At 40.2% G+C, this 10977-nt stretch overlaps 1 protein-coding gene across 2 annotated transcripts in view; it reads left to right on the top strand.

Annotated features, from left to right (window-relative positions):
- The first annotated feature begins 215 nt into the window (after nucleotides 1–215).
- The window catches only part of MRS2 (magnesium transporter MRS2), a 32531-nt gene continuing 21769 nt past the window's right edge, over nucleotides 216–10977 (top strand). The window contains exons 1-4 of one of the 2 annotated variants that reach the window (XM_049654729.1): nucleotides 216–452; nucleotides 2198–2271; nucleotides 5797–5833; nucleotides 7061–7173. In XM_049654729.1, the coding sequence (XP_049510686.1) occupies nucleotides 281–452; nucleotides 2198–2271; nucleotides 5797–5833; nucleotides 7061–7173 (396 nt within the window). In that variant the 5' untranslated portion in view covers nucleotides 216–280. Of the gene's footprint in view, nucleotides 453–2197; nucleotides 2272–5796; nucleotides 5834–7060; nucleotides 7226–10977 lie in introns of both variants that reach the window. The other variant, XM_049654730.1, reaches the window with a different exon arrangement.

Below are 10977 nucleotides of genomic sequence, written 5' to 3'. Positions count from 1 at the left end.
GCAGGTAAGCGCGCCCCGCCCACCTACCCCCCACCCCCCGCGACTTGCCTCGTAAGGGACGCGAACTCTGATTGGCCAAGGGACTCAAGGAGCCTGCCCAAAGTCACCTTCCGAGCATGCGCGGGAGAGGAGGTGCAGGCGCGGCGCCACCCGCGCATGCGCCGTACGCAGCCGTCGCTCTTTAAAGCGCCCGCGCGGGGCCGCGTCTTGCCGGCCGACCCGCCAGCGTCCGGCATGAGGGGTTGGGGTGTTGCTGTCACCTCCTGCTCGCTCAAGCACCATGGAACGCCTGCGGAGCCTGAGCCGGCTCCTGCCCCGGCGCACGTTGTGCGCTCTGGCCCAGGGCCTGACGCCTGGGGCGCGCCCAGTTGCCGCCTGCGGCCGCGCGGCCCACATCCTCGGGCGGAGCCGGGCCGCGCCGCTGTGCGGGCCCCGCCGGCCCCCAGTGGCAGGTACGGCCCTCTCCGCGGCCCTGGACGCCGATCTTGCGTCGACTTCAGGGCCCTGACCCGACCGTCCGACCCTGCGCAGGCCTCAGCCCCGGGTCCGCCCAGTGCCGAGGTCCCCACGCCCCTCGCTGCAACCCTCCCTCTGCAGTGCTCCAGGAGGAAGAATGTTCTTGAGAATTTCTCCCTAATTCCTTATATGGTAGCTCTGAAGCCTGAAATAATTGTCTGTTACTTTCTTTTCCAGTCTTCTTTCCCTTCCTGATGGACACTGGTAACCCTTTTCCCATTGCTCAAGTGAGGAATGGGGACGCACCTATAAATAAGGCTGAAAACTTGGGAGACTTCGTAGTAAGAGTTGCTCCCGAGGAAGCTCTGACTTAGTTTTCCAGTGCAGTGTGACAGCCACAGGGGTCCGAGCAATGGCGAGGAGGAGGAATCTGAGCTGTTAATGTTTTCACCATGTGATACAGCATAATGATCACATTTCCCCAAGTGTGAGAATGTGGGTGAGAATACTCAGAAACGAGCGACGTTACAATGTATGGTTCCTCAAAAGTATTGCGCTGCCCTCTAGTTAAGTTTTCTCAGTTTTATTCTCAAAAGCTTTCTGAAGTACAACTCGCCATCACCACGTCCTTCCCCACGCTCAACAGGGAGTCTGTATTCGGGTACATCGCATTTTCCCTCCTTTAATAATGCTCGGGATCCCAGTTTCAGCCCATCTGATGTTTTAGGACAAACGTTGAGATTCACAATCCCCAATTTGGAAACACTTTATCTAACTTGTGGTTGATTAGCAAATGCTGATTTATTATTGCTCTTTTACTTTTATTCACCTGACTCTTATAATTTGTATTTTGTAAAGGGGAAACAAGCAGCCCCAGATGCTGACAATTACATGAGTCACTAAGTGTATGTAATGGGAAAGAATAAGACGGGAAAGGAGACTGTGTCTCCACATTCTGTGGAGTCCGTGTGATTACTTTGGAAGTGTAAAATAATTGGTAATTTTTTTTACACCTTCTTCCCATTCCTTTTTGGTATTTTGAATACAGCATCCTTTGTGTCATTAAATCGACATGGTTATTCTTCAGAACTCACTGCAACTCAGTCTAATTACATGTTTTAAATAGATTTATTTTCGAATAAGGATTTTTCATTCCAATTCATTGGGTTATCTTCTGAGTATGGGATCTGCATTCCAGTCCAATGGGTTATCACATAAGTATTTACTGTGTAAAGTATATGTGTGGAAAAGTTAATACATGGAAGTAAAATCTATAGGTTTCACGACTTAGAGATCCAATAATCCTGATCCTAGAATGCTGAAACGGGTTTTACTTGCAATCTGTTTTCTAAGATACGTCTACCAATATAATTTTCATGAGAAGCCTTTTTAAATTCTGCAAAAAAAGATGGACATTTTCTTTTAATCTCAGAACAGTGTTATACGTTTGTGCATTCAACTCTGAGACAGCAGTAATCATTAGAAAAAAGGTGGTTGGAATCCGTAAATTATTCTAGTACCTCACCTAAGCCATTACTTTTAAAAATCATTCCCTGCCAGATCTAATATAATCACCTACAAGTGTTAAGAGGGACATTCCTCTAGGAATTCCTCATTCCTCTAGGAAAAATGTTTCCAAAAAATAGTCTGAAGACTTCCGCATACTATAAGAGCTCTCTATCTTAGCCATACGTTGAAACCTGTTGTATGACCACAGAGAATTCCCTGATTTATTCTTCAGGTGAAATGCACCGGTTTAGAACTTCTGATGTCTCTCAAGCCACTTTAGCCAGCGTAGCCCCGGTGTTTACTGTGGTGAGTATGGATGGTACATTTGATAACTTACAGAAGGTACTTCCTGTACTTATTAAGTTAACTGGGGTGGACTGGTCAGCCAAGATAATACTTATTTTTTGTTTCATAGTGAATCATTATACTTGTAAGTCATGTCATCTTTGTGTTTTCTTTGGTGACCTGAGTGCCAGCTAGATTTGCTTAAGAGCAGCCTTGAAACTTCGGTGTCGAATGTGGAGGTCTTCTTTTGATAGTAGAACTGGTCGTTCAAATCACAGCTCCTCACTGCCTCCTCAAGATTTCCTCGTGAATATGTTTAGAAGTCCTTGAAGGCTGTTCGCCATACAGGGGCTTGAACCCGTGCTATGCAATATAATATATGCAGAAGCGTGTTGAAATGAAAAAGTGTAGTGTTTAAGAGTGTATGCTTTTTTTAAAAAAAATTTTTTTCACGTTTATTTATTTTTGAGACAGAGACGGAGCATGAATGGGGGAGGGGCAGAGAGAGAGGGAGACCCAGAATCTGAAGCAGGCTCCAGGCTCCGAGCTGTCAGCACAGAGCCCGACGCGGGGCTCGGACTCACGGACCGCGAGATCATGACCCGAGCGAGCTGAAGCCAGACGTTTAACCGACTGAGCCACCCAGGCGCCCCAAGAGTGTATGCTTTAAAGGTTCATGATCTCTGCGATGATCTGAAATGATTCAGGGGGGAAAATGAGTAAAATAATAAGAATAATGTGTATCACAGACACGTATCTAAGAAAGAGAAGTAGGCCATTGGGGCAAAATCGTAGCAAAAGAGGACTCTAGGTTAAAGTTGCACAGGATTTGGTTGTAAGATATTGCAGGTTTTTTTGTAGGGCTTTACCTTTTTCAAAACAACAGTTGAATTTAAAAAAAATAATGTGCCTGTTCTGAACGAGCATTCCTGAATCCAGAACTCAGCTCTACCTCTGTTAACTGGGCAGACTTGGACAAGGTGTGATAACATTTTTGTGCCTTAGTTTTCTCATTGGTATACACTGGGGGTAATAGTACCTGGTGAAGTTCAAATTAACTCTCAACTGTGTGTGAAACCCTTAAGATTCAGGAATAAGACAAAGATGTCCACTCTTACCATTACTGTTTAATACAGCACCGGAAGTCCTAGCCTCAGTAATCAGACAACAAAAAGAAATAAAAGGCATCCAAATCAGCAAGGAAGAAGTCAGGCTTTCGCTATTTGCAGACAACATGGTACTCTAGGTGGGAAACCTGAAAGACTCCACCCAAAAATTGCTAGAACTAATTAACACATAAATTTACTAAGTCACAGGATATAAAATCAAGGTGCAGAAGTCTGTTGCATCTCTATACACCAATAAGGAAGAGGCATAAAACCGTTAAAATAGTGCCTCACATGGCAAGCGCTTGATATATATTAGCCATCATCATCATCATTATTCAGGTTTATGAACATAAGAACTTTTCTTTATAAACTGTACGAAGCAGGGGTGCCTGGGTGGCTCAGTCAGTTAAGCGTCCGACTTCAGCTCAGGTCATGATCTCATGGTCTGTGAGTTTGAGCCCCGCATCGGGCTCTGTGCTGACAGCTCAGATCCTGGAGCCAGCTTCAGATTCTGTCTCCCTCCCTCTCTGCCCCTCCCCCCATTCACAATCTCTCTCTCTCTCTCTCTCTCTCTCTCTCTCTCTCTCAAGAATAAACATTAAAAAAAATTTTTTAAGAATAAATTCAGAAATTAAATACTGAAAGAAGGTTCTTTTCAGGTGAAATCATTGTGTACCAAAAAAACTTAAGAAAATCAGTTGATACTATTTGAAAGGAAAGCTCACTAATCAGCTCATTTTCTAGGTGATGTTACTTTATAAGATAAACATTTTTTTATTTAAAAAAAAATTTTTTTTAACGTTTACTTATTTTTGAGACAGAGAGACAGAGCATGAACGGGGAAGGGTCAGAGAGAGGGAGACACAGAAACTGAAACAGGCTCCAGGCTCTGAGCTGTGAGCACAGAGCCCGACGCGGGGCTCGAACTCACGGACCGCGAGATCATGACCTGAGCCGAAGTTGGCCGCTTAACTGACTGAGCCACCCAGGCGCCCCGATAAACATTTTTTTAAATCATAGTTTGTATGATCTTTATCAAAATATTAAAGAAAAAATGGTGAATATTGACCTGCAAAAATATTCATATATCGTTAAGTTGGGAAAGGAGGCATGACTGCAAAGAAGTGTGTGTAACAAGAATATATTGAAGAGGAAAAAGGCTGGGAGAATGTTTAGTAAAATATTGGCATGGCTTTCTCTAAAATTTGTCATTTGGGGCGATTAGTTTTATTTTTATTTTCAAACTTTCTTCAGCTGGCATGTGTATTTGTGAAATTAAGGAAACCTAGTCTGTATTACACAAAATAGTTCCTTTTGATGTAAATTTGCCCTTTGATGGCTTATGGTACTCATATTTATGTTGATCTTACCTTGCTCATGAGAAACCAGCTAAAATATATACTGTGGGATGTTGTTCTTTTGCTGTTAACACAGCATGCATACGCTTCCATGGTAATAACCCAGCATTTGTTGCTTCAACTATATCTTAGGGTCTTTCTGGAAATGCATATTTAACAGTAATTAGTGCAGCCTAGTACATAGTGATTCATTAAATGTTATTTGACACATTCAAACTTGACAAGTATTCAGTACTTGTGGACAAGTATTGTAGAAAAATGTTCCCTCTGCTTTCTGGGAAATAGGTAGATTTTCTGCATTGTGTCCTCTCTTCAAACTATCAGAAGAGGCCTTTTCAGTAAATCGTTACTGATTCCCCTACACTCACCAGAGACACTTGATAGCCTCCAGTAGATCCTTAGATTCACAAGATGAGCCACAGTTGGTCTCAGTCTACTCAGAAGGATGAAGGATAGGAAACACAGAAGGGCAGCGTCAGATGTGTCCTCTTCAAAAGAAGCCCTTGCAGCCATCCAGCAGCTTCTCTGGACCCCATGTGACAGCTCAGGTACAAGGAGTTGATGTTCTTAAAGGTGGGTATGAGTTACACCTTGGCTCAGAATCCCCACACCTTGTAGTGCCGGTGTCTCCTATAACCAGCTCCAGGGCCCATCCAGGGCTTCCGCAAGGAACGCGGCCAGTTACAAGAGCAACCATATGCTCCAGGAAAAGCAGAGCCATGGCTTCCCACGAGGTTTCTAATTTGTCCACAGTCTTCCTGGTCCTGTGCGGTCTAGCAGGTATCAGGCGTTTTTACCAGAAGCAATGTTGCCTATGACACATTGATACTCCTTTATCAGATTTCCAGTGGAACCAAGACAGAAAGTTAATCCAAGGTCACATTTATCCTAGCAAATTAAAGAGATTCTTTTAAACCTTAACTCCTAACTGAATTTAACCTAAAGAAGCTGTTATGGTTTATCTGTGCATTTTTTTTTTTTTTTTGTATTTGGGAGGTATAATACCATATGGTATAATACTATAAATAGTCCACTCATTTGGGAGAAAATAATATTTTGTTTTTATTATCTTTCTTCAGACAAAATTTGACAAAGAGGGAAACGTTACTTCTTTTGGTGAGTATGTTTAATTTTCTTGTAAATTACTTTTCTTTTTTAATCAGTGAGTGAATGAATCTGATGGAAATTAAAAAATTGTAGTGTTTTGAGTAGGATTTTCTTTGCGTATGTGGGTATATTGAAAGAGATGTGTCTTCAGCATTTGTCCATCTGTCCTAATTGGAACTGGCAGTACCTGGACAATTCTCCCAGAACTGGTTTTTGTTTTTTGTCAGGAGCCACTTCCTCTCTAACCGGATGTTAAAGGGATATTTTGAGAGCAGAGGCTGGTATGCAGCTGAAGTGCATTTAATTTCTCTTTCGTCTCCCTTTCACTGCCCTAGTCCACATACACATCTTCTGTTCCACATGTAAGACAGACTTACAGAATACTATTGACATTGCAGTGGCAATGGGTGACAGAAGATGGGAAGGACAGGGCACTAGATGGACTCTGCTGCTGATGGACAGTTACTTTTTAAAATGAAACTAAGCATCGCTTTACTGTCTGACCTCAGATGCAGGCCGCGGATCTCTCATGTGCTTCCAACCCCATGATCCTGTCCCTCCCATTGCTGAGATCCTGGTGGGATATTTTGGGTGTGTTTTGCTCATTATGTCTTTCAAATGACTGTAGTACTTCGAGCTTTGTCAAAGGTGTGATTTGACGCTACAAGTACAGATGCTACTGTAACCATATCGTTTCTTGAGTTTCTCCATCCATCATGCTTTCTCTTAGGTAATAAGTTTAGTTTTCAGGTAGGAGAATCTAGTGAAAAACTGACTTTATTTTCTCATTTTCTGTTAGTCCAAGAACCAAGAAAGTTGAATTATCTCTTCACAGATTTAAAATACTGAAGATAGAAAACAGGAAATGTAGTTCTTTACAATATGTATGAAAAAAAAAACAAACAAAAAACAAAAAAAGATGGTCCATCTCTAGAGCTTGAAATCGATACCATAAGTCCTAATCATGTATGGCTGTGGTTATTTTGGTCCCCGGGGGCTTCTGTGTACAAAGACATTTTATGAAGTATGGATAAGACCAAAAAAGAATTATTAGAGTCTGACCAAATTTACTTGAATTTGTTTTGAGGCTAAAATGGCTATTAAAAAGACTAATTTTGGCTTGTTTCTGGTAGTAGAAAGTGATCTTGGTGGTGGGAGGGGTGCTCTGATACAAAACTAAACTCCTCACTTTATTGGTTTGGCCCACTCTTTTTGTTAAAAATCTTTCTTTTATAGAAAAGAAGAAAACTGACTTATATCAAGAATTAGGTCTTCAAGCCAGAGATTTGAGGTTTCAGCATGTGATGAGCATCACAACAAGAAACAATAGAATTATCATGAGAATGGAGGTAAAGGGTTTTTATGCCATCGTCCTTTCCTGCTTCCTAGCTGTCTTGATCAGTATCTAGGTGAAAAGTACCTTTGTACTGACAATGGATGTGTGAGACCTAGGGTACTTGATAACATAACGTGTCATTATGAGCATAACTAACTCTTCCGTGGGTTCTGTACATATGTTCAGCAGGCATGACTCTTGCTCTATTTTGTGTTGGAAGAGTTCTGACTGCAGTCTCTATTCTCGCTGTTGGAATTTGGTTTCTAGTTTCTGAAATGGTAGCAGAAAGAATCTTGATTATAATAGACATTTTCAGTTGTATACAGTTCTGTGTCATCATAGCATAACTTTAGCCACCAAGAACATATATTCTGGTTCTTCAAATAGCCCAAGAATATCCCTTAAAATTTATAATCTTAACTTAAATTTTTATTTTAACAGAAAGCTTTCTAAAACAAAGTCTTCCCCTGTCTACTCAGAGTACACTAAATACAATGTAATTTTCCTTAGTGATTCAGAATAAATTTGAACCTATGTAATTTGGATGGGCTAATGTCTAGAGTTCAGAAATAGATGAGACATGGTTCTCAATGGTATTGGCCCTCCAGTAGACATGAGACTTGCTTTCTTTAAGAAGTCTTTGATGGCAGATTTCTGTTGTTTTAACTAGAATTTTTAAAAAAACTAATAATGGAAGCAGTCTTCAGAAAATATTCTTCACTTTTGTTATTGATAGCTAGAACCCTTTAAAAAAGTATCTTTGTCCACCAAAAAACTACAAGAACTGATATGTGAATTCAGTAAATCACAGGATACAAGATCAACAGACAGAAATCCATTGCATTTCTGTACACTAATAACGAAGTAGTAGAGAAATTAAACAGTCCCGTTTACAATTGCATCAGAAATAGTAATAATACCAAAAATAATAAAATACCTAGAAATAAAACATTGATAAAAGAAATTCAAGATGACATGAAAAAATGGAAAGATATTCCATGCTCATGGATTGGGAGAACAAATAGTTAAAATGTCCAGACCTCCAGAAGCAATCTGCAGATTTAATGCAATCCCTGTGAAAATACCAGCAACATTTTTATTGATTTTTTAAAAAATTTTTACTTTAATCACCAGTGCTCATCATGACAAGTGCAGTCCTTAATCCCCATGACCTGTTGTCCCCATCCCTCCACCCACCTACCCCTCTGGTGACCATCAGTTTGTTGTCTATAGTTAAGGAATCTTAGTTTCTTGGTTTGTCTCTTTTTTTTCCCCCTTTGCTCCTTTTTTCTTTCTTTCTTAAATTCCATATATGAGTGAAATTACAGGGTATTTGTCTTTCTCTGACTTACTTCACTTAGCATTATACTCTTCAGCTCCATCCATATCTTTGCAGATGGCAAGATTTCATTATTTTTTATGGCTGAATAATATATGTATATGTCTCATCTCTTTATCCACTCATCAATCAGATATTTGGGCTGCTTCCATATCTTGACTATTGTAAATAATCTGCTATAAACATAGCAGCACATGTATCTCTTCAAATCAGTATTTTTGTATTCTTTGGATGAATACCTAGTAGTGCAATTGCTGGATCATAGGATAGTTCTGTTTTTACCTTTTTGAGGGACCTCCGCACTGTTTGCCACCGTGGCTGCACCAGTTTGCATTTCCGCCAACAGTGCATGAGGTTCCTTTTTCTCCACATTCTCCTCCAGCATCTCTTGTTTTTTGTGTTGTTGATTTTAGCCATTCTGACAGGTGTGAGGTGGTATCTCCTTGTAGTCTCGATTTGTGTTTCCCTAATAATAAGTGATAATGAGCATCTTTTCATGTGCCTGTTGGCCATCTGTATGTCTTTGGAGAAACGTCTGCCCATGTGTTTTGCCCATTTTTATTTGAACTATTTGTTTCTTGGGTATTCAGTTTCATAGGTTCTTTTAGACACTAACCCTTTATTGGATATGTCACTTGCAAATATCTTCTCTCATTCCATAGGTTGCCTTTTGGTTTTGTTCATTGTTTCCTCTGCAGGAGCTTTTTATGTTGATGTAGTCCCATTAGTTTACTTTTGTTTTTGTTTCCTTACCTCAAGAGACATGTCTAGAAAAATGTTACTATAGCCAATGGCAAAAAAGATACTTACTGCCTATGTTCTCTCCTAGGGGCTTTGTGGTTTCAAGTCTCATGTTTAGGTCTTTAATCCATTTTGAATTTGTTTTTGTGTATGGTGTAAGAAAGTGGTCCAGTTTCATTCTTTTGCATGTTGCTGTCTAGTTTTCCCAGCACCATTTGTTGAAGAGACTGTCTTTCCCATTGGATATTCTTTCCTGCTTTGTCAAACATTAATTAACTATATAACTGTGTGTTTATTTCTGGGCTTTCTGTTCTGTTCCATTGGTCTGTGTGTCTGTTTTTGTGCCAGTACCCTACTGTTTTGACTATTGCAGCTTTGAAATACAACTTGAAATCCAGAATTGTGATGCCTCCTGTTTTGCTTTGCTTTTTCAAGATTGCTTTGGCTATTTCAGGGTCTTTTGTGGTTCTGCACAAATTTTAGGACTGTTTGTTCTAGCTCTGTGAAAAATGCTGTTGGTATTTTGATAGGGATTGCATTAAATGTACAGATTGTTTTGTGTAGTATAGACAGTTTAACAGTATTTATTCTTCCAGTCCATGAGCATGGAATGTCTTTCCATTTCTTTGTGTTGTCTTGAATTTCTTCTTTCATCAGTGTTTTATAGTTTCCAGTACAGGTCTTTCACCTCTTTGGTTACATTTATTCCAAGGTATCTTTTTTTTTTTTAATTTTTTAATACTTATTTTGAGAGAGAGAGTGAGAGAGAGAGCAGGGGAGAGGGCAGAGAGAGGGGAGACATAGAATCCAAAGCAGGCTCTAGGCTCTGAGCTGTCAGCATAGAGCCCAGTGTGGGACTCAAACTCATAAGATCATGACCTGAGCTGAAGTTGGACGCTCAACTTACTGAGCCACCTAGGTGCCCCAGTATCTTATTATTTTTCATGCAATTGTAAATGGGATTTTTTTTCCCTAATTTCTGTCTCTGCTGCTTCATCATCAGTGTATAGAAATGGAACAGATTTCTTTACACTGATTTGTACCCTGCGACTTTACTGAATTCGTGTATCAGCTCTAGCAGTTTTGTGGTGGAGTCCTCAGGGTTTCCTATATGTAGTATCACATCATCTGCAAATAGTGGAAGTTTTACTTATTCCTTGCCAAATTGGATAATTTATTTCTTTTTGTTGTCTGATTGCTGTGGCTAGGACTTCCAGTACTATGTTGAATAAAAGTGGTGAGCAAGCACATTCTTGTTCCTGATCTTAGTGGAAAAGCTCTCAGTTTTTCACCATTGAGGATGACGTTCGCTGTGAGTTTTTCATATATGGCCTTTATTATGTTGAGGTATGTTCCCTCTAAACCTACTTTGTGGAGGATTTTTATCATGGATGTTGTACTTTGTCAAATGCTTTCTCTGCATCTGTTGAAATGATCATATGGTTTTTATTCTTTCTCTTGTGGATGTGATGTATCATGTTGATTGATTTGCAAATATTGAATCCCCCTTGCATCCCAGGAATAATTTCCACTTGATCATAGTAAATGATTGTTTTGATTTATTGTTGAATTTGGTTTGCTGGTATTTTGTTGAGGATTTTCGCATCTGTGTTCACAGAGATATTGGCTTACAGTTCTCTCTGGTCTAATCTTTATTTCCTTTTTTCTGCTGGCTTTAGGCTTTGTTAGTCTTTATCTAGCTTCTTCAGGTGTAAGGTTAGGTTGTTTATTTGAGAT

The sequence above is a fragment of the Panthera uncia genome (genome assembly GCF_023721935.1).
Source record: "Panthera uncia isolate 11264 chromosome B2 unlocalized genomic scaffold, Puncia_PCG_1.0 HiC_scaffold_25, whole genome shotgun sequence".
NCBI lineage: Eukaryota > Metazoa > Chordata > Mammalia > Carnivora > Felidae > Panthera > Panthera uncia.
Note: the sequence above shows the minus strand (reverse complement) of the source record. Positions and strands in the feature narration are given on the sequence as shown.